Source organism: Phascolarctos cinereus, unplaced genomic scaffold (genome assembly GCF_003287225.1).
Source record: "Phascolarctos cinereus isolate Bilbo 61053 unplaced genomic scaffold, phaCin_HiC Scaffold_726;HRSCAF=1367, whole genome shotgun sequence".
NCBI lineage: Eukaryota > Metazoa > Chordata > Mammalia > Diprotodontia > Phascolarctidae > Phascolarctos > Phascolarctos cinereus.
Genome location: NW_027556098.1, coordinates 414817622 through 414840171, shown reverse-complemented (window position 1 = coordinate 414840171; position 22550 = coordinate 414817622). Strand labels below are relative to the sequence as shown.

Genomic DNA, 22550 nt, shown 5'->3' with positions numbered 1-22550 from the left:
AAGGGCCAGGGTCTTTCATCCTGATCTGTGCTGATCCATATCGGGCTGCTGGATCCAGATGGCTCTGGAGGAGAAAGTGAGGCTGGTGACTTTGCACAGCCCCCCCCCCATCAAAGTCAACTGCAGGTCAAGTCATCACCTCCCTGGTGTCACAGTCCTCTTCGAGAATGAAGGACAAACTGTACAACCTGGTAGCCCTTCGGCATCAGGCAGATCCCAGTTTCTTAGATTTAGAGCTGGAAGCGACCACAGAGGTTGTCAAATTGTTTTACATGTGGAAACCGAGGCAGATTAAGGTTGAGCAACTTGCGCCAGACCTTCTTGGGTCACCCGGCTCTCATCTACTGCACCAGTGAAGCCAGGACTTTTCAGTTTCTTGCAGGCCATTCATTCCTCTCTCCTCCTCCTGCTACATCCTAGGCCCATTCATTGGCTTCCAGTGGTGCCTGGCCAAGGTTCACTGCCAGCATTAAGGACATCTGGCCAACCACAGAGCCTAGTCTTGACTTGAAGCCTTCACAGACTCATTGATCTACAACTGGAGAGGACCTCTCAGGAAGCAGCTGAAGCTCCACTGAGAAGGCAAGTGACTTCTCCAGGGTCACAGGGGTTTCTCCTCCCTCTCTTTGTCCAATACTGAATCCCTGGTCTTTAGGCCATAAGGTCTTATTGAATAGTGAGATTGTGTGTGTGTGTGTGTGTGTGTGTGTATGCAGGGAGGGAGGGAGTGGTCTCTCATTCACTTCATTCAACTGCCTTTGTATCTGTTCCTACTTCGTGCCAGGCGCTGTGGTTGGCACTCAGGATACAAATTCAAAAAGAAAAAGAAAACTGATTTACAAAGAGCTAATGTTCTGTTTGTTTGCAGGGGTGGGCATGACTGTACATAGAAAAGTAAAGACAAAAATAAGTCAATACAAAGTAATTTGTGGTAGGAGAGTCCTGGCAACGTGGGTGGAAGGAATCAGGGCATGCCAATTGGAGGGGGGTCCTGAGCTGAACCCTGGAGGAAGCCTGAGATTCTATGAGGCAGAGATCAGGAGGCAGAGTGCCCTTGGCTGGCAAAGGCACAGAGGCTACAAATATAATGTCCTGTCTAAGCAATAGCAGACAAGCTGGTTGGGCTGGAATCTAAAGTGTGTGAAAAAAAAAAAGGAATTTCCAGGAAGCCAAACAGATGAGTTGATATTTTATCTCACAGGCAAGAGGGAGCCAGCCACTGAATCTCCTTGAGCAGGGGAGTGAGCTGGTCAGAACTCTGTTGTTGGCATATCAGTTGGACAGCTGTGTGGAGGATGGATTGATCAGAGAGTGGAGGCAGGAAGGCCAACTGGGAAGCAATTGGAGTAGTCCAAGCAAGAGGTGCTGAAGGCCTGGTCTAAGATGGCAGTCTAAAGATAAGGAAACAAATGAGAAATGCTGTTGGCCAAGATACTGGAGGAACTGGGGAGGTATAAGTTAACCCTCTACATACCAACACCAAAAGCCCAGAGGGTGGCAAGCAAGGGAGTTGTGGTGTAGACCTGGAGCAGTTTGGGTTAACTTCGATTGAGCTGGGACCCAGCTCTGGTATCTTTTGTCCAGAAGAGTCTAAAGGCAGTTTCTTAGCATTTCTATGGGAAGCTCTTGAGACCCTGGGAGCCTCCTGGCTGACAGAGACCTATTTGGATCTTCTGGTTGAATCCTCCCACTCGGCATTTTAACTGTCCAGACAACTTTGTCCACCAGAGTGTATTGGAATTCAGCTTTAATAAAAACACAAAGGAAAGACTTGAAGACAACAGAAGTAATAATAATAGATATATTTACATAGCCCTCTAAGGTTTACAAAGTGCTTTACATATCTCCTTGGTTCACCTGCCAGAGAATCCTCCAACTTCATTTGGCATTAGGTGAATGGGAGAATTGTAGTGCCCTAGACAGAAATGGGGAGTTAGGAGCAGCAGTGGGTTTGGAGAAAAGAGAATGAGCTCCATTTTGATCACATTGACTTTGCAGTGCTTGTGGGATGTCCAGTTGGAGATGTCCAAATGATGTTTCAGGACTAGAGCTTAGGAGAGAGAATAGGGCAGCTGGGGGCTACTGTGGCTGTAGGCCTGGAGATAGGAAGGCCTCAGATAAAATCTTGCTTTAACATATTTACTAGCTGGGTGACTAGGCAGGTCATTCCACCTCTGTGCTCAGCCTCAGTTTCCTCTTCCCCTAAATGAGGTTGGCTTTAACGGCCTCTGAGGACCTTTCCAGCTCTAAATCTGATTTTATGTCTACATCTGAAGAGAGGAGAATTCAACCATGGGAGCTGATGGAAATCCCATACAGAGTGTCCTTGGCTTGGTGGTGCAAGCCTGGGAGAGGAAGAGGACAGTCAGGTCATCCTGCCCTCATCCTGGACTGAGCGTAGAATAGCTGTGGACTACAGTGTCTTTGGGGCCTTGGGACAAGGTCTGACTTATCCTCTCATTTTTTCCTCTCCCTTTGTTTTCAGCTTTGTGGGGAATGGAGAGAAAGTTGGAGTGAGGAGGGGATTTAGTGGCAGTAATCCACAGACCAGCTAGTAGCAAATGTTGGATAATTCATACGAATAGCACCTCTAGGTGGCACAGGGCTTAATGCTAGACCTGGAGTCAGGAAGAGCTGAGGTCAAATCCAGCCTCAGATGCTTCATAGCTGTATGACCCTGGCAAGTCACATAACCTCCCCTTGCCCCCGTTTTCTCTTCTGTGAAAAGGATGTTATAATAGCACTTATCTCTTGGGGATGGTGCAAGGATTAAATGAGATAATATTTGTAAAATACTTTGCACACCTTAGGGAGTTTGAGACCCCGAAGGAGCAGCAGATAGACCATGAGGAGGCATTACTGAGAACTCTTCACCTGCCCCGCCCCCTCCCTCAGCCCCCATCTTTTTCCTCTTGCCTCTTCTCCTCCTTCCCAGTCTCTGGCTCCAATCTGCCAAAGCCCCAGGAGGAAAGAGCATGATTTGATGGAAAGAGTAGTCAGTCACAAATATTTAGTAAGCTCCTACTATGTGCCAGGTACTGACCTAAGCACGGAGAATGCAAAGAAAAGCAAAAACAGTCTCTGACCTGGAAGAACTCACATACAAGAAATTGTCTGCACTAGCTATCATAAAGAGTGGGTGGAGGGCAGTCTGAGAGGAGAAGGCACTGGCCTCTAGAGGTGGAAAATTGGGGCTTGGGGTGGGGAGAGCAGAAAAGGTTTCCTGCAGAAGGTGGGGTGTAAACTGCGTCTTGGAGGAAGGGAAAGGAAGGTTGAAGGTGGAAGTCAGGAGGGACCTCATGCCACGGTGGAGGACAGCCATCCCATGGGCAGGGAGAAGGATAGGGACCTCAGCTCCGCAGGTGTAAGCCACGGGTTTGGACTATGCAGTCCCTACAGTCACTTCCAGCTCAGAGTCCTATCTCCTTTAAAGTATCAGCCTACCATTTCATCACGCCTCTATCTACTCCTCCATTCCCGTCCCCACCCCTCTGTCCTCCTGGGCCGGAAAAGGGGAGCAAGGACCCGCAACTACTATAGACCTTTCCGACCAGCTGGTAGGATGACCAGCACCCCAGCACCCCCTCAGTCATCCCCGGGGATCATTATCCTCCTCCAGGCTTCATGTCAACAGAAACCCAGAAGGGGCTAAGAGGATCTTTGCATTATTTGGCATTTTTATACAGCTTTAAGTTCACAAAGCACCTTGCAAATGCTATGTCATTTGATCCTCACAACAGCCTTAGAAAGTAGCTCCTATTATTATCATCATCCCCATTTTATGGATGAGGAAACTGAGTTAAGAGAGAGGTTAAGTGATTTGCCCGGGGCTGGATTTGGGATTCTCAGTCAGGTGTGGGTAGGACTACGTGGCTCTTGAGATCCGGAGTTCTGAGAGTCTGATTCTAAAGCAAACCAAAGGGTCAAAAGAAGGGGGAGACCCTGCTCCTGGCCCTGCCCGTGGAGTACCAACATTGGCCTCACTCTAAGGGAAGCCCAGCACTGAAGCTAGAGATTGCCCTTCTAGGAATCAGGGAATCAGTAGCTTAATTTGAATATAGAAGGGGAGGGGACGGGGGGAGAGAGAGAGAGAGAGAGAGAGAGAGACAGAGAGAGGGAGGGAGGAGGGGCTGTTGAAGTCCGTTATTGAAGGGCCTTTGAATTTGGTTCTGAAAAATCAGCCTCCCCCTCCCTCTCCCCTCATGCCAGGCCTGGCACCAGAGGGGACGGTCCTGAGCCTTCCACTACCCAGCAGATGGGTTGTGACTTACAGTTCCTCTGGCCTGGGGGAGTTTCACTCAAACCACAGCAGGTTTTGTTTTCTATTCTCACCCCAGGATGCAAATGAAGGAGAATGGGTATGATTCTGCATCTGGAGCTGGAAGGCTTCCCTTCATGTTGCAGACGGGAATTAATAATGACATCTGTCGGAGCAAACTGGCCTCCAACCTGTGGATGGCGGCAGCTGAGCAGAGCAGGCCGTAGACAGGAGAGTCAGGTATCCAACAGAAGTTTAGTTTCGAAGGGAGGGAAGAGGCTTGTAAGCCAAGAGGGAGAGGAGCCAGGAGCCAGGGTCCGGGCCCTCCTGGGGGAAGCCGCTTCAGTGGGGCTGAACCTCGATTATAGAGCTGTGGCTAAACAAAGGCTCAAAGAGCGCTGGCTGCGTAGCAGCAGCAGTGAGGCAACAGCGACAGCCAGGCAAGGCTGGCTGGTGACAAAAAGTGTGCTTATGGCAGGGCTTCACCTCTGGGCACGTTGGTGCTTGGCCGAGCTCAGGGACCATCCCGATGCTCCAGAGGGTGAGTGTAAAGGATTGTCTTTATGCAAAGCCCAGGACACAGCCTGCTTGCTCTGGAAAGCGAGGTGTCCCCCAATACCTTGACAACGATGATAATAATTACCAGCATTTCTATCACACGCTTTAAGTTTTGCAGAGCATTGTAAACCTACGTTCTCTTTTGTTGCTGACAACAATGCTGGGAAAAGTTGTTCAGCTGTGTCTGACTCTTCGTGACCCCATTCAGGGTTTTCTTGGCAAAGATATTGGGGTGGTTTGCCATTTCCTTCTCGTTTTAGAGGTGAGGAAACTGAGGCAAACAAAGTTAACTGACTTGCCCAGGATCACACAGCTAGTAAGTGCCTGAGGTTGGATTTGAACTCAGGTCTTTCTGGCTCCAAATGCAGCACCCTTCCCACTGGGCCACACTGTCTCAGTGCTATCACACATCGTCATTCTCTCTATTCAGGATCTGAGGGCCAAAAGCAGAAGGTATGTGATGGTATGTCCATGTGGTTCGATGGCTCTGCACACCATTGTGATTGTGTGTCCTATGGGAGGGACCTTAGTCCTCAGCTCAATGCCTTCTGGTACAGAGTTGACCTAGGCTTAGGATTCTTCAAGGTTCTGCCACTGGAGCCCAGGTTTGAAAGGCTTCAGGGGAAGAGACCCCGGCTCTGGGGTCAGAAGACCAGGGTTCAAGTCCTACCTCGGGCCCTTTCTATCTCTGTGACCTTGGGCAAGTCATTTCACTTTACTAGGCCTTTCCTCATCTGTAAGATGAGAGGCTGGCCTGAATGGCCCCCGAGGTCCCTTCCGGCTCTAAATCTCAGAAGGGCCCAGTGACGCCCCCACATCCGCAGCCTAACTACTGGGGACCCTCTCTGGTTTCCCAGAGGCTCATTACCTGGTGGTGACTTTTTCAGTGCCTAGTAACTCTGAAACATCATCTCTAAGCGACTTGAAACCCAGCCACAGAATTGCTGGTAAAAGGAGCCAGGGAAGTTTACCATGAGGAACTGAAGGCAGAGGGAAAGGATGATTGCATTCTTCAAGTTCCTGAAGAAAACCTCATCATGTGGGTGGGAGATTAGGTTTTTGTTAGGATTTTTGGTGTGTTTTTAGCCCCAGAAAGCAGAAGTAGGAGAACTCAATGGGCTGTTTTCAGAAAGGTCCATGTCGCCTGGGTGCAAGGAGCGCCTTCGGAACACTAAGCCATGCTCCAAGATGGAGCGGGCTGCTGCAGGAGCTAGTGGGCTCCGCATTTCTTTAGGTCTTCAAGCAGAGGTTCCTTCTCCTGGAGGCCGTAGACTAGGGTTCCTGTTCAGGTTTGGGTTGGATTGGATGGCTCTCAGGTCCCTTTCAGCTGAATTTTTATTTGGGAGACAGAAGGATCCCACAAATGAAGTCATGACTGTTTTTTTTTCTTTAACCTAATCAAGACTTAACATCTGTCTGACCCAGCTCTGTCCCCTCCAGCCCAGAGAAAACCTTCACTTGGATGCTTTTAGGTGTTTCATGGTGGAATCCCAGAAACTCAGAGCTGGAAGACTTTCAGAAAACATCTAGCCCAACCGTCGACCTGGGCAGAATTTCCATCACTCCCTTTCTCTCCCTCCTAACATCATCCCTGACAAAGAAGCCTCCAACCTCACAGGGACAGGAAATACTCTGCCTTTCAAGGCATCACGTCCATTTTCGATCAACTCTGATTCCTGGGACACTCACAGGCTCTGTCCAGAGGCCAGAGAGAGGAGACCTATCTAGGTAATGGTTATTAAAACCAGCCTCTGGATATGTAGAGCTTGGGCCTCAGTTTCCCAATTTATAAAAGCACAAGGGGACATTAGATCATCTGTAAGTGCCATCCTTGAACTGTACATTCTGTGTTCCAGGGTCCTGCTCAGCTCTGACATTATCTGTTCTATGTTCTATGGACCTTCCTTGTGTGACCCTAGCTATGCATTTCTACAGTGCCTATTATGTGCGTACCAAGGTCACACAGCTGCTAAGTGTCTGACACCATATTTGAACTCAGGTCTTCCTGCCTCCAGGCTCAGTGCTCTATCTAGCTACCTTGAACACCCTGGGCAAGTCACTTAACATTTTCTAGCCTCAGTTTCCTCATCTGTAAAATGGGAATAATGATGTGGTCTACTCCCATAGGATTGTTGTGAGGATCAAATATATGTAAAGTGATTTTAAATGTATTCTATAAATGCTAGCTATTATTATTGCTAGTTCTGATATTCTCTATTCGAAAGTCCCTGCAGCTCTGACATCCCCTGTTCTCAGGGCCCTTATCTCTGACATTCTAGGTTCTAGAGTCTCTGACAATCTCTATTCTAAGGCCACTATAGACATCTTGCCAGTGCTGACATGCCCTGTTCTCAGGGCCCTCTGTTCTCAGAGAGGGTGTTACCAGCCAGAGGGACAAAGGGCCAAAGATACAGAAAGATCAGTTGGGCCCAGAGCCACCAGCTCCACAGCTCTTAATCCCGTTGCTTTGGGCCCCCAGGACCAGCCCAAATGGAGTGGTGGGGGAAGGGGAGGAAGGCTTCCACCGAAGGACCCACATGTCCCAAAATTCTTCTGTCTTGCTGGTTCTAGCCACTGGGCTTGGCTTCATTTCCTCTCCCAGTTCTCTTGTTGCAGTGGACAGAGAGGCAGCTGGCCTCCCCACAGGTGCCTGGGGTGGGGGAGGAGGAATGCTAAGAGCTGGGAGAGAACAGGATCACACAAGAGGTAAGAGCTGTCAATAAGCTAATAGGAGCTGGGAGGTGTCAGGACTCAGGGAAACAGAGTCTGCGGAGAGAGCCCTGGCTCCTGAGATCTAGTTTTGGCTCTGGCACAGATGGGCCTTGTGACTTTGGACAGGTCTTCTCCGTGGGCCTCGGTCTCCCTATCTGTAAAAGGCAGAGATTGGACTTAGTAGACTTCTAAGACAACTCTAACATTCAATGACTCCTTGGTCTGGCAAAGAAGACCACCAGAGTTGGGTCCCAGCTTCCCTCTCCATCCTTGTCTTCTGCCCTCCCCCCATTTTCCCCATTCTTCCCCAAACACTTCAGGAAGACGGCACCTACCCTAAGCCAAGCACCCTATGATAGGTATTCTGAAGGTCCAACGAGAACAACAACTAGAAAGGTGGTTAGAACAGAGAATGGCAGAGCTGGGAGGAAGAGTCCTTCACAATCTCCACCTCCTGCCCCATTTTATGGAGAGGGAAACTGGAAGTAATTTAGGGTCTCCTTTCTTTCTTTCTTTCTTTCTTTCTTTTTTTTTTGCTTTTAGGCAATTGGGGTTAAGTGACTTGCCCAGGATCACATAGCTAGTAAGTGTCAAGTGTTTGCTTTGAGGTCAGATTTGATTGAGGTCCTTCTGACTTCAGGGCTGGGGCTCTTAGCTGCCCCTAACTTAGGATCTCCTCTGCCTCATCTTGTGTTTAACTATGGGAAATACTAAGGAAGGTCCATGGCTCTTGCCTTCAGGGAGCTCCCAGAGTAGTTGAGGAGATCACTCCGTCTCTCTCTCTCCCTCTCTCTCCTTCTCTGTCTCTCTCTCTCTCTCTCTCTCTCTCTCTCTCTCTCTCTCTCTCTCTCTCTCTCTCTCTCACACACACACACACACACACACACACACACACACACCCCATTGGAACTTAATACATGACCATATATTCAAAGGATTTGCATATGTGATACAGAGAATGTTGGGAAACCCTCTATGGGTCTTAGTTGGGGTCCTCAGGGAAGGCCTCTTGGAAGAGGTTGGGCCTGAAAGATGGGAGAACCCAAGGATGGGGATAGGGACAGAGGTGCAATCATGGATTGAGCTCACTTGAAGCAAGAAGGCACATGGCACATATAGTATGAGGGAAAGCTTGGGATGCCAAGGGAAGTGAATGTGTGAGTCAGGGAGACAATTCAGAGGGACTGATTAGCCCCAACTCTAGGGCCCTGGATTATATGGATGAAGAGTCTGGTCTTAACTTATGGGAGCTCTTGAAGGCCTTGAACAGGGAAAGGAAAAGGAAGGGTCTCTATAAGGGTAGAGAAAGAGGGGTCCAGTGGCTGGTGGAGATGGGGAAAAGAGCTGAAAGGAGGGAGGGTGGGCGTTGGGCGCTGGGTGGTGGTTTATGGGAAAGAAGATGGTTACAGGGTTTGGGGACTGACTAGCTGGGGTGGATATGTATGATTGGGAATGGGGGTGGTGCAGAGGGGCCACCCAGATTCAATTCTTTGAGACAAACTTGGAGAAGGAGACAAGAGGAGCTAGCCCAGGGTGGGGTGGGGGGAGGGGGAGGGTGGACCCTGAGGGAAATTTGAGGAAGGAAGCAGACATGTGGGCATGAATGGCCGAGCCCATTCCAGAGGCATAGCCTGGGTTGGTCAGGAAGGGGAAGTGGGCTGAGTTAGGCTCATGGCAGTAGTTCGTATATTTCCTTTCCACTTTAAATGAGTGAGAAGCAGATTCAGAGTGTTAAGCTACATGCCCAAGGTCACACAGCTATTATGTGTCTGAACCTAGGTCTTCTGACTATGACCTTTCCACCCTCCATGGCATCTCAAGGTGAAGGGAAGAAATCCAGGCTGAGCACATGGTTCTGAGGGCAAAGGCGTTGCCATCCTTACCCTCAGAGTCTGGAAGATCTGCTGGGCTCAGATATCACTTCAGACACTTACTGACTGTGTGATCTTTGACAAGTCCCTTACCTTGTATGGGCCTCAGTTTCCACATCTGGCCCCTCTAACGTCCCTTTCAGCTCCAAATCTATGATCTTGTGATCCTTCCCCTAGCAATTAGAGCCCTTTAATGGCTTTAGCTTCCAGAATGGAATTGAGTGGAATTTTAGGAGCAGAGCAGTGGGTTCATTTTTAAAGGCTAAAAGACAGAATCCATCCCTTCCTCCATCTCTTCAGTGGGTACAGTGAATTTCTCTCTAATTGAGACTGACTTCCTGGAGAGGGAGATACCTCAATGAGTTAGTTTTCTTTTCTTTTCTTTTCTTTTCTTTTCTTTTCTTTTCTTTTCTTTTCTTTTCTTTTCTTTTCTTTTTCTTTTCTTTTCTTTTCTTTTCTTTTCTTTTCTTTTCTTTTCTTTTCTTTTCTTTTCTTTTCTTTTCTTTTCTTTCTTTTCTTTTCTTTCTTTTTCTTTTCTTTTCTTTTCTTTCTTTCTTTCTTTTCTTTTCTTTTCTTTTCCTTTCTTTTCCTTTCTTTCCCTTTCTTTTCTTGGGAGCAATTGGGGTTGTGACTTGCCCAGGGTCACACAGCTAGTAAGTGTCTGAGGTCAGATTTGAACTCAGATCCTTCTGTCTCCGGGGTTGCTAGGCCACCTGGCTGCCACCATGGGTTGTTTTTTTAGGGATTGAACACTGTCTCGCTCTCTTCTGTCTCATCAGAATGTCTCCTTTCTCCAGGAAATCCCCCCAAAAAGTCAGCATCATAGAGCCCAAAGAGTCAGGAGATGAGTCAGTGTGATATGTAGTGAGTGTGAAGGTGTGGGCTCCAATCGGGCTCTGCTGCTTCCCATCTTTGGAACCTGATGAGCGTAGAATGAGAGACCCAGAGGCCGGGCAGTCCAATCCCCTCAATCTACCTTCTTTTATAAAGGAGACTCAGAGACATAAAGTGACTTAACAAAGTAGTAAGTGTCCCAGGCAGGATTTGAACCTAGACCTTCCTGGTTCCAAGCCCAGCACTCTTCCCATGATGTCAAGCCTCCTCTCACTAAAATCCATTCTAATTATGGTTCTATACTCTGGGTTCAAATCCTAGCTCGGATACATAAGCAGTTGGTGACCTTGGGTGAGTCACTTAACTTCTTCTTTCTAGGCTTCATATTCTCCATTTAGACTAGATGACCTGGATTCAGATCCTGGCTCTGACAACTAACTGAATGACCATGGCCAAGTCAACTTCTGAGCTTGAGTGTGTTCATTTGTGAAATGGGAATAAATTTGTCATCTCTCTCTAAGCCCCTTCCCTTTCCTCCCTTAATGATTATTTAATTATTATTCTCTCCCATGTCTTCACCCCCACTCCCACTTTTTGTTCCTACCCATCTTCATAGCTTGGCAGAAGCAAGAAGCCAAGAGGTGATCCATTGGGCAAAGTTGACTGGGCCTGCCCAGGGAGCAGGGCAGAACCCTACCTCCCTCCTGCCCCCAACATGGTGGCCCAGGGCCGAGTGCTGCTCATCTTCTTCGAACTGCAGCTGGCAATAATGGTGGTCTTGTATCACCAAAGTGACCACCACCAGGTCAGCTATGTCCTGAAGATGCTGACCACCAGCATCCTTAGTACCACCGACACCATCCTGACAATGAAAGATGTCTACAGGGGCCTGGACCAAATCCAACTGCTGAGCCCTACCAAGGAAGACCTGCCCACCTGCCCCAAGACCTCTCCTTTCATCGGTAAGCTGGCACCTTGAGACTTTTGTGGAGGCATGGGAGAGGGCTGCCTGCTTGCTGTGGTGGGGTGCCATTCACTTCTTTGTTCATTCATTCATTCATTCATTCGTGCATGTATATACTCACTCCTTCATTCAATGAGCATTTATGCACAGGCCTCCTAATTGGCTTCCCTGCCTCTGATTCCTCCCCCTCTGCAAGCCATCCCCCACACAGCTCCCAGAGCCTAGTCTGACCATGTCCCTCCCCAACTCCCCTGGTTTCTTATTGCTTCTGGGATAAAATATTCAACTCTCCTGTTTGGCATTCATAATCCATCACAACCAGACCCCAACCTACCTCTCCAGGCTTCTTATACACTACTCTCCTTCCTCCATTCTGCAATCCAGTCATCTCCCAAAACTGGGTCTTTGTGACACACGGGTGGTTGGCCATGCCTGGAAGGCCCTTGCTCTTCCCCTCCGTCTCTAGTCTCTTTGAAGGCTCTGCTCAAGGGCAGCCACCTAAAGAAGGCTTTTCCTGTTCCTGCCTCCCCCTCCCTCCTCCTCTCTAGATTCTTGTACCTGGTGTTTCTCCTGATAGAAGCTAAGCTCCTTAAGGGCAGGGCCTGGGCCATTTTTAGTGTCTGGCTCACAGTTGGAGCTGACATTCTCCTTGGAGAGAGCGTGGGGAACCTGAGGCCACAGATTGCCTGCCCCTGGGCATTTATACAGTGCCTGCTACATGCCAGGCACTATGCTAATTACTTTTTACAAATTTCTCATTTGGTCCTCACAACAACCCTGTGCGTGCATGTGTGTGTGTGTGTGTGTGTGTGTGTGTGTGTGTGTGTGTGTGTGTGTGTGTAGTGGCGGCTATTATCATCCCCATTTTACAGATGAGGAAACTGAGCCAAGGGTTAAGTGACTTGCCCAGAGGCACATAGCTAGTAAGCCTCTGAGGCTGGAACTCAGTTCCTTTTGATTCTGGGCTCAGCTGTCTCCGCCATGCTGCCAGCTGCCTCCAGTCAAAAGAGCGAGAGATGGAAGGAGCCTCAGTTCCCATCTGATGCCACTGAGACCCAGGGAAGTTAAATGACTCATCCACTATGGCCATACTTAAAGTAAAAGTCAGAGGTGGGATTTGAACCCAGGTCCTCTGACTCTAGACACTCTTTCCACTGTCCTACATCCAAAGTCATCTAGTCCAACCTCTTATTTAAAGTGTAGTACAAAGAGCCTGGATTTGCCTGGGTTTGAATCCCACTACTGCCACTTCAAGCCTGTGGGGCCTCAGTGTCCTCTTTTGTAAAATTAGGGTCTTGAACTAAGAGGCCTCTAAGGTCCACCTCTAAATTTATTCAGAAAGAGGAGGCAGGCTGTAGATGTGACTCACTTGCCTAATGGCCCCCAGTTTGTGCATAAAGGTTAGAGACGGGATTTGTACCGTTAGCCAACTGTCCTTCACTTGAGGTCCCCCTTTCAAGGCTTCCTTCTTCCCCACTTCCCCCAGTGCTAGCTCAGACCCACAACTGCCATCCTCCCCACCCCTTTTAGATGTGGATGGTGTACCGGGAAATCCATCCGTTATTTGAATCACCGTTGGACTGGATGATCTGTGACGTCTGTCCCTGAGGTTTCTTGCTTCTGGGTCAGAGGCGGAGGCTGAGGAGGTGTGCTGGACAGGGCACGCCTGTTCTCCGGTCTTTGAGCCAGGAGGGGCGGGGCCTCATGCCACCCCTCCTCCTCTCTCAGGCGGCCCTCTGAAGGTGAGCTTCCCGCTTGATGTGACACTGGATGACATCGCTCAGAAGAACCCGCTGGTGCAGCTGGGAGGCCATTATCAACCACCCAACTGCGGGGCTCTTCACCACACGGCCATCATCATCCCCTACTGGGCCAGAAGGAAGCACCTGCACCAGCTACTCTACCACCTGCACCCCTTCTTGCAGAGACAGCAGATCCACTGTACCATCTATGCGGTGCACCAGGTAAGGGACTGGGCGGAGGTGGAGGGGGAAGGCTATGGAGGAAGGAGATCTCCCCAGCCTGGCCGAGGAGGGCCTAAAGGGTACTGCCTCTTCTCCAGAAGAACAGAGCCCGGAGACTCACACAGGCCCTGCCCAGGGACACAAAAGCAAAGGGAGGCTTGAGCCGGACGGAGATGGCTAGGATAACACAGGTAAGTATCTCACATGGTGAAAGACACATTGCTGTTCCCAAGGTGGAGGTTTTTTAAAAGATTTTACATGTGACATTTATGTGTGATGTTTTATCTTCTATTGCCTCTCCTGTCACTTTCTAGAGGAAAATTGAGTGCATTGTATTCATTTTTTTCTTTTTGGATACATCATTTACTTTACTTTTCAACTAACAAGCATTTATGCTTTTATGTGAAAAAAAAAAAGGAAAACGAAAACCCGTTTAATAAATATGTATAATTATGCAAAACAAACTCCTGCCTTGCTTCCAAAATGTGTACCTTACTGTGCATCTTGAATCCATCACCTCCCTGGTAGGCAAGCTGGCACACAAGATGCCAGTCTTAATAGCTTCCATCATTTATGCCAGCCAATGGAAAAGAAAATCTCAAGCCTCATTCTTTTTTCTTTCTTTTTTTTTTGGCTTGGGCAATCAGGGCTAAGTGACTTGCCCAGGGTCACACAGCTAGTAAGCATCAAGTTATCTGAAGCCACATTTGAACTCAGGTCCTCCTGGCTCCAAGGCCAGAGCTCTATCCATTACACCACCTACCTGCCACTCATGCCTCCTTAAAATTGCATTGACTCCCCCCCATTCCCTCAATTTTTTCTGTCCAAACCTAGGTAGAATCCCTGTCTGTTTTTAAGCTCCTTGGTACTAAGTGAACACGGTTTGGAAGCATCAGTTCTTGCCTGCCTTCCACCAATGCTTCGGTTAAAGGCGGACTGGGGGACATTGTTAGCATGCTTCCTCGTGAGTCCTCTGAACGCTGAGGTCTTTCAAAGCTGTTGGTGTCTGCATTGTTGTTGCTATCATATCAATTTGTCCTCACCTCTTCATTTCACTTTGCCTCAGTTCATCCGAGTCTTCCCGGGTTCTTCTTATTCTGAATCAGTTCTGTGTGCATCTTAGAAATGGGCCCTGTGTCAGAGAAACTTGCTGAAAAGATTTTGTTTCCCCTCCATTTAACAGTTTCCCTTCTAATTTCAGCTGCACTGGTTTTATGTGTGCAAAAACTTTTTCAATTTTGCACAATTTGATTGGCCATGTTATGGTCCCTGAGTTCTTGTTAGATAATAACCCCACTCGGCGAGTCTAAGGTTGATCAGATCCCCAGTGGCAGAGACAACTTGGGAGTGGATTCTGGTCGTCAGCTGTGATTATGATTGTGTAGTATTTGCAAAGTAACTTTAAATTTATCCATGTTTTGTTTGGGCATGACAGATAAACCTCCAAACATTTACTTAATGCCTGCTGTGGATAAGGCAGTAGGCATTGGAGAAATAAGGTCAAAAAGAAAAAAAAAAGTCTTTGCCTGTGAGAAACTTATATTTCACTAGAAATAAGAAGGGGAAGGGAAAAGTATTTATTAAATGCCTCCTGAGTGCCAGGCACTGTGCTAAGCGCTTTGTAATCTGTTTCTCATTAGAGGACACAACATGTAAGCAGGTACGTAAATAGGAGACAATTTGGGGAAGGAAAGGAAGGACTGTCTTTAACTTTAAAAGGACTGGCACTAACCATTGTATTTATCTAGATTCTGACTTCATTTACACAGTTGTATCAGATGTGTCTATTGTCCTTTGGGCTCTGTTTTCTTCCCTCTGCGGCTTTTCATACAAGTCTTCCCATTTTGCTCTTTATAGTCAGCTTTCTTAATGAGAAGAGAAAGTTGGGACCTTGGGCCTGAGTTCAGATTTCATCTTCTCTCTCTCTCTCTCTCTCTCTCTCTCTCTCTCTCTCTCTCTCTCTCTCTCTCTCTCTCTCTCTCTCTTCAGGTTAAGTGACTTACCTAGGGTGACACAGCTACTAAGTGTCAGAGGCCAGATTTGAACTCAGGTCCTTCTGACTTTAGTACCAGTGCTCCATCCACTGAGCCACCTAGCTGCCCCAGGACTTCTCTAGGACTAGAAGATGTCACCTATACCTATGAAATCACAGGTGTGGTCCTTGTTACTTCTTGGAGCACTGATATACCATTATGTTCACCTGCTAAAGTTCATTCACCTATGCCCCAGACACTGAATGCATTTGTTTCTAGATTTTGTCATCACAAATAATGTGTCTATGATGATTTTTGTGCATATGAGCATTTTTCTGCAGTCAGGAGCCTATGTGGGATATGATTCCAGGAGTGGCATCCCTGGGTCAAAGGATTTGAATAATACAGTAATTTTTTTGTGCAGAATTCCAGGTTCAGTTCAGTTCCTGCAGCTGACACTAACTGGGTGTGTGTTAAATGGGGGAAGGGAGCACCAAGTGGCTGCCAGGGTCCTCGTGGATCTGAACCTATGATGTTCTGATTGAAGAGTTCACAGCTCCCTCAGAAGATTTATTGGAACATAATCCTAGAGCTAGAAGGGCCCTCAGAGACTCTCCAGTCCACCCCCTCCCTCCAATTGTACCGACCCAGAGAAATTAGTGACCTCCCCGAGGTCACCAAGGGGGTCAGCATCAGATCCAGAATTCAAACCCAGGTCCTTTGGCTTCAAATTAGGCCTTCTGGTTACTGTCCCATACTCCCCCAGAGCTCTTCTAAAAAGGATTTTTTTTTTAAATCAGCTTTTCTAGCTTAATGGAGATGAGGTTATTTTAGTATGTATTAACCTATTAGGGAGATTGAAGTTATTTTTTTTTAGTTGTTTATTCTTCTTTTGGAAGCTATTTATATCCTTTGGCTGCTTGACTACTGGGGAGAGCCCTAGTCTTAGAAAGCTGTGTCAAATTAAATGTCAGATTTTAGTCAGAGAAATTTAAGGCAAAATCTACCCTTCCCCCCTCCAAAAAATTTCTGCTGCATTGAATTTTGTACAATCAAGGTAGCTTGTTTTGGTCATCTGGTCTTTCCTCTCCCCATCGTGTGTGTGTGTGTGTGTGTGTGTGTTGTGTGTGTGTGTGTGTGTGTGTGTAGGGGGTGATGGTGGCATAGGGAGTGGGCACGCACTGAGTCAGGCACTGAGCAGGGTACTCCTTGAATAAAAGGCCATCCCTCCACTTTAAAGGCTCTATCTATTTCAGATGGACAATTACACCTTTAACCGAGGGAAGCTATTGAATGTGGGCTTCAAAGAGGACATGAAAGAGAATAACTGGCAGTGTCTTTACTTCCATGACGTGGATCTGATTCCTAAGGATGACTGCAACATCTATGACTGCAGTGCCTTTCCCATGCATGCTTCAGTGGCCATTGACAAGTTCCAGTATGAGTAAGTGAAGGCAGAGGGCAGAAAGGAGCTATCCCAGAGAAGGCTGGTAATTGGGGTTAAGTAGCCCTCTTTTCTATCTCTTTTCTGAGAGAGCCCCCACTCTGTGGCTCCTAGGATAGATTCTCCAGTCCACCCGGGAGCAGTTACCAGAGGAGCTATCCTAGGGACCAGAGAGGAGAGTTTATCCCAGGAATCAGCAAAGAGGTCTATCCTAGGAGCCACAGAGTGGGGGCTATCTCAGAAAAGAGATAGAAAAGAGGGCTACTTAACCCCAATTACCTCACCAAAAAAAAAGAAAAAAGAAAAGAAAGAAAAGAGGGCTATCCTAGAGGCCACAAAGGAGGGGCTATCTCAGAGGTTAGAAAAGAGGGCTACTTAACCCCAGTTACCTCACCAAAAAAAAAAAAGAGAGGAAAAAAAAGAGAAATAAGAGGGCTGTCCTAGAGGCCACAGGAGGGGCTATCTCAGAGGTTAGAAAAGAGGATATTCCTAGGGGCCACAGCGTAGGGGCTATCTCAGAGGTTAGAAAAGAGAGTAAAGCTAGGGGCCACAGAGGAAGGGCTATCACAGGAGTTAGAAAAGAGGGCAATCCTAGTGGCCAGAGAAAAGAACTGTCCATGTGGAGTGGAGAGACTGTCTCTAGGGCAAGAAAGGAACTGCTGTCCCCCAGGTAAGAGAATAGTAGCTGCTCCAGGGGCCAGAGAAGTTATCTCAGAAGCAAGACATGAGGGGCTAGCTCTAGGGTCTGAGAGGAGGGGCTACCCTTAGGGGTCAAAGGGGAGCAGTTACCAGAGGCATTGGAACTATCAGCTTAAAGGAGGGATTTTCATGTGGCTTTGAGGGAAGGGCCTTGGGTAGAGGTCATTGAAAGCAGGCTTCAGAAGAATTGCAGCTGCAGTGACATCTGGCCTAGCAGGGTCCTCTGTCTGACTGAGCCTGTGCTTCATGTTTCTAGACTTCCTTATGAGACATACTTTGGGGGTGTGATGGCACTGCAGCCCACTCACTATCTGAAGATCAATGGTTTTCCCAACAACTACTGGGGCTGGGGGGGTGAGGATGATGACATTGCATCCAGGTGAGTAATTTATGCGTAGGTCCGGTGGGGAGCAAGTCTGGGAGCAGGGGGAAAGAGGCCACAGGGTTCTTTGTTCCATCCCTCCCCACAGAATTTTCCTGAATAAGATGTTAATCTCCCAGCCTCCAGCAGTATTTGGCCGCTACCACATGATGAAGCATGGCCATGACAGAGGAAATAAGGCCAACCCCAAAAGGTGAGGGATGGAAGGAGAGGAGGGGCCTGGGGGAAGGGACACTGCTGTTCTCATCATCCTTGATCAAGGGCTTAACCTGAAATGTGTGTCATCCTTCCCGAGTATTCTAAGGCTGGCCCCTGAGACCAGCCCTTGGAGGTGACCCCTCTGCCTCCAGAAGAGCCCTCTTGTGGAGGGCTCCTGCATAGGAGAATGCTCTCAGGTTTTATCCTTGGGTGGACTGCTAGAGGTTCCTTCACCACGGTCAGGATGGTCAGGCTCAGTGCCTTTGTAGAAGGATCATTGACTTGCCCAATAGTTATACTTGAAAGTAGAGGTTCATCACAATGGGAGAAAGAAAGGCTCAGGTCAGGGAGTCACTTTAGGGTCATTCTCCTGGAGGGAATAGTGACCCTTGGATCACCCTTAGAAGAGACAAGGAATCACGTTTGGGTTCTCGTACTTTCAGGGGATTCATCCCTGCTCATTCCCCTTGGGCCATGGCACAGATCACTTTCTTAAGTGGGGGAGAGGGGGCAATAGATGGATGGTTGTGTCTATCAAAACCCTCAGGATCCTGATCTGTAAAATGGGCCCATACTCAAGACTTCTCTCCTTGCAGGTGGCTATGAGGAAGAAGCTTCAGAAATTGTGAAACCCCAAAGAAATAGGCAGGATAAAAATAGTCATGATGGTGGGGGGGGGGGGAGGGGCGGCTGCAGGCTATCATAGGGCCTACATGTCTTTCTTCTCTTTGCCCCATCAGGTTTCACCTCCTCTCCAAAACCCATCTGAGGTGGCGTTACAATAGGATGAATAATCTTCTCTACAGCTTGCTGTCCAAGGAGCAGACCCCCCTCTACACCAACCTCACCATGCACTTTGGTATCGATTACCACTAATTGTGCTGTGCTTCCCATGGGGCCCCTGCCCCCATCTCTTCTGCCTAGAACTCTGGGTCTCTTGCCTCTTGTCCCACCACATGCCTCATCTCTCCCATTCATCAAGGACCAAAGTCAGACACTCAAGACAAATACACAGGGAGCAGAAGGGGGAAGAAATGTGGAAGGAGGCAGTGAGGGTTAGCTCTCCCCCTCACTCCATTTTCTTATTAAAGTGTAGTTTATTTTATATGATGCATGGACCCTCCTGCACACAATTTGGGTCCCCTAGGATCCCATCATCTGGATCTATGTGGGATGAGGGCTGGGAGAAAAGACGCTATCTGAAGCAGGAGACACATTTCTGCCCCTGTTGAACCATTATTCTCTGGAGGAAATTTGGTCCTGGCCTTAGGGAGGTAGGTCTGAAGGTGAGACAAGGTGTTTAAGCCTGTTGGCTCAAACACGGTTACAGATAACAACATAAAACAAAATAATGACAACAGCAAAACCCTCTTAGCAAGCACAAATCTAACTCCAAGTTGACCTGTGATCTCTGGGCCAGAAGGGCCAGAGAGATGAGCTGGGATTCATTTCCCATGGTATCCTGGAGGAGGAGAGAGATTTTGGGGTCCATTTTGGAAGTATTCCTAAAGAAAAGTTTCCTGGAGAGGGGCTGGGGAGATGTTAAATGTGACTGACATTCCTTAGAGCCCTGTCAGGGGACCCTTCCCTCCTATGACCCTATCACTGGAGAAAGCAGAAATCGCTGATCTCCAGCGGAGTTTGGCTCAGTCCCGGACAGGGAGCCGCTACAGGGGCAGCTGCTAGACAGGGAAGAAGGGAGGATGGGGAGGGATGAATAAAAAGAGGGGACGGACAATAAGGGTTGGGGGTGGGAGGGTCAGGGACCTTCATTCTGGACCTTAAGGGACTGCCTTGTCTTTGAGTAGAACTCAGGGGGTTCTTGGGGTCTTTCCCCCTCTGAGGGAAATCAATGGACCAGTCCTCAAAATACAAAGCCATCCAGTCTGGGAAGTAGGGAGGGAAAGAGAGTCTGGGAGACTCAGACTCAGGGATAGGCAGGGGAGAGGAGCGTGATTTGTAGACTGTCAATGCTGGAGGGGAAGGAGGCACATGTTCTTCCTCCCCCAGACAAAATTTGTCAGTGGGTGTGGAAGGTGTTCTCTTCCTGGAGGGGACCCCCTCACCAACTTCTCCCCTAAGCTTGCTCGTGCCTGAGAACATCAGGGGTGTACAAAGTGTGCAAAGCGCGTGGACACTAACCAGCTCTGTGAGGCAACATCTGCCACTCATCTTATAGGCATCATCACCTGGAAAACTGAGGTCCGGGTCCCCCAGCTGGTCATAGGTAGGATTTGAACACGCTTCTGACTCAGACTCCCACAGCCTCACTGTCATCTGACTCCACAACGTCTCTCACCTACGGCCCCTTCAGTCTAAGCATAACCCCCCTCCCCCCAGTTCAGTCAATGTTGCAGGGCCTCCCCGGCTCCTCCCCTCAAGGCCAAATGGATTTTCCTCATGGACAGGAATGACCAGGTTCACCTCTCCTCTCTTCAGTCAACTTTGGTGGCACCCACTTCCCTCCGGGATCCGGTAAAACTGTTTGGCTTTCAAAGTTCCTAACCACCCGGCCTCTTCCTCCCTCTCCAGGCTTCTCACACTTCATCACCAAAGCTGACAGTCCAGCCTCCTGGCCTCCTTGTGGTCCCTTGCACAGGACACTTCCTTTCCTGTCTTTTGACCTCTGGCTGTACCCAGTGCTTGGACAGCTCCTTCCTCTCACCTCCACCTCTGACTTCCCTGGCTTTCTGAGACTCAGACCCAATCCCTGCTTCTTCAGGGGGCCTTCCTGCTCCTCCCCACCCCCCTGCTACCGCTGCCACTTTCAGTTTATCTTTCACGTACACTGTGTCTTGGGTGTACCTAGTGCCATACATAGTATCTTCTTCCTCTCTGGAGCAGGAGCTTCATGAGGGAAGGTACTCTCCCCCTTTATTTGTATGCTAGTGCTTAGCTCAGAGCTTGGCACAGGGAGGCACATTCCTCACATGCTCCCTTCTCTCCTCCAATACTGCCACTGCCCTAGGGTGGACCCTCACGATCTCATGCCTGGACCAGTGCAATAATCTGCCAGCTGGCCTCCTTGCCTCCGTTCTCTCCCCTACTCAGCTGTCAAAGTGATCTTCTGAAGCACAGGCTGACCACATCATTCCCCTATCCAAGCTACTCCAGTAGCAGCTTCTTATCTCTAAGATCAAATCGAAAATCTTCTGTTTGGCTTTTAATGCCCTTTGTAACCTGGCTCCGTCCTGGCTTTCCAGCTTTATACCTAATTCCCCACTGCACACTCCGTAGCCAAGTGGCACTGCTGCCTCAAACCAGACATGCTGTCTGAAAACCTTGGGCATGTTCACTAGCTGTCCTCCATGCCTACAATGATCTCTGTCTCTCTCTTTCTCTCTCTGTCTCTCTATCTGTCTTTCCTCTCTTTGTCTCTCCTTTTTTCTCTCTGTCTCTCTCTCTCTCTTTCTCCCTCCCTCCCTCTCTCTCTCTTTCTCCTCTCCTCTCTGTCTCTGTCTTTCTCTCCCTCTTTCTTGCTTCTCTTTTTCTCCTCTTCTCCCTATCTTAAGTCTCTCCTGTCTCTAGTCCAGCCTCCAACCAGCTATTAGAGAGATCTTCCTAAAGCCCTGGTCTGACTATGTCATTTATTTATATGTTATTTATCAATAAACCCAAGTGGCTCCTTATGACCTCCTGGACCAAATAGAAAATCCTCCTTTTGGCTTTTAAAGCCATTCACAACCTGGTCTCTTTCTACCTTTTTTATTTTTTTAAACACTCTTTTAATACTTTATTTCTCAGTAACACTGCTGATCCTCACAGAAGACACTCTATCTCCACCTGGTGCCTCTTGAGATGGTGGATGTCCGCCATGTCTAGAATGCTCTCCTTCCTCATCCTCTACACCTGGCTTCCTTCAAGTCTCAACCCAAATCTTAGCATCTGCAAGAAGTCTTTCCTTGTCACCCTCAGTGCTTGTTCCTTTTTTCTGAGATCACCTCCAATTTTATATGTGTGTATATATTTATGTGGGCAGCTAGGTGGTGCCATAGTGCATAGAGTGCCAGTCAGTAAGACTCATCTTCCTGAGTTCAAATCTGGCCTTAGACACTTACTACCTGTGTGACCCTGGGCAAGCCACTTAACCCTGTTTGCCTCAGTTTTTTCATCTGTAAAATGAGCTGGAGAAGGAAATGGCAAACCAATCTAGTATCTCTACCAAGAAAACCCAAATGGGGGTCACAACAAGTTGGACATGAGTAAAACAACTGAACAATTGAACAATCATATATAGATGAGGATATGGTATGTAGGGGTTTTTTTGTATGTTTTATCCTCACTAAAATGTGAGTTCCTTGATGACAGAAATGGTTCTTGCCTTTCTTTCTATACCCAGCATGTATCATAGTATCTAGCACATTGTTCAGTCATGTCCAACTCTTTGTTCATGGGATTTTCTTAGCAAAGATGCTGGAGTGGTTTGCTATTTCCTCCTCCAGTGTGTTCCCATTTTACAGATCAGAAACTGAGGCAAATAGAGGGTTAAGTGACTTGCCCAGGGTCCCACAGCCAGTGTCTGGAGCTGGATTTGAACTCAGATTTTCCTGATTCTAGGCCCGGTACTCTATCCACTGTACCACCAAACTTCCCCATTTGGCACATATCAAAGGTTTCATAAATGCCTGCTGATTTGACTATTAGTCCAAGAGTCTTTCCATTCAGTTATGAAAAACACTCACTTAGAAAGCAA

The 22550-nt window shown here is 48.2% G+C and overlaps 1 protein-coding gene across 3 annotated transcripts; it reads left to right on the top strand.

The window, feature by feature from the left end:
• The first annotated feature begins 4365 nt into the window (after window positions 1–4365).
• On the top strand, window positions 4366–18962 carry LOC110220169 (beta-1,4-galactosyltransferase 3-like). Of its 3 annotated transcripts, XM_021004098.2 has the most exons (9): window positions 4373–4498; window positions 6242–6544; window positions 10850–11195; window positions 12926–13161; window positions 13260–13352; window positions 16391–16578; window positions 17534–17656; window positions 17748–17852; window positions 18598–18962. In XM_021004098.2, the coding sequence occupies exons 3-9, from the start codon at window positions 10949–10951 to the stop codon at window positions 18731–18733; spliced, it is 1128 nt and encodes a 375-aa protein (XP_020859757.1). In that variant the 5' UTR covers window positions 4373–4498; window positions 6242–6544; window positions 10850–10948; the 3' UTR covers window positions 18734–18962. The 3 variants fall into 3 exon arrangements, with proteins under 3 accessions (XP_020859753.2, XP_020859757.1, XP_020859761.1); XM_021004094.2 differs by lacking the exons at window positions 6242–6544; window positions 13260–13352 and having other exon boundaries at window positions 4366–4498; XM_021004102.2 differs by lacking the exons at window positions 4373–4498; window positions 6242–6544 and having other exon boundaries at window positions 10018–11195.
• Window positions 18963–22550: the final 3588 nt, after the last annotated feature.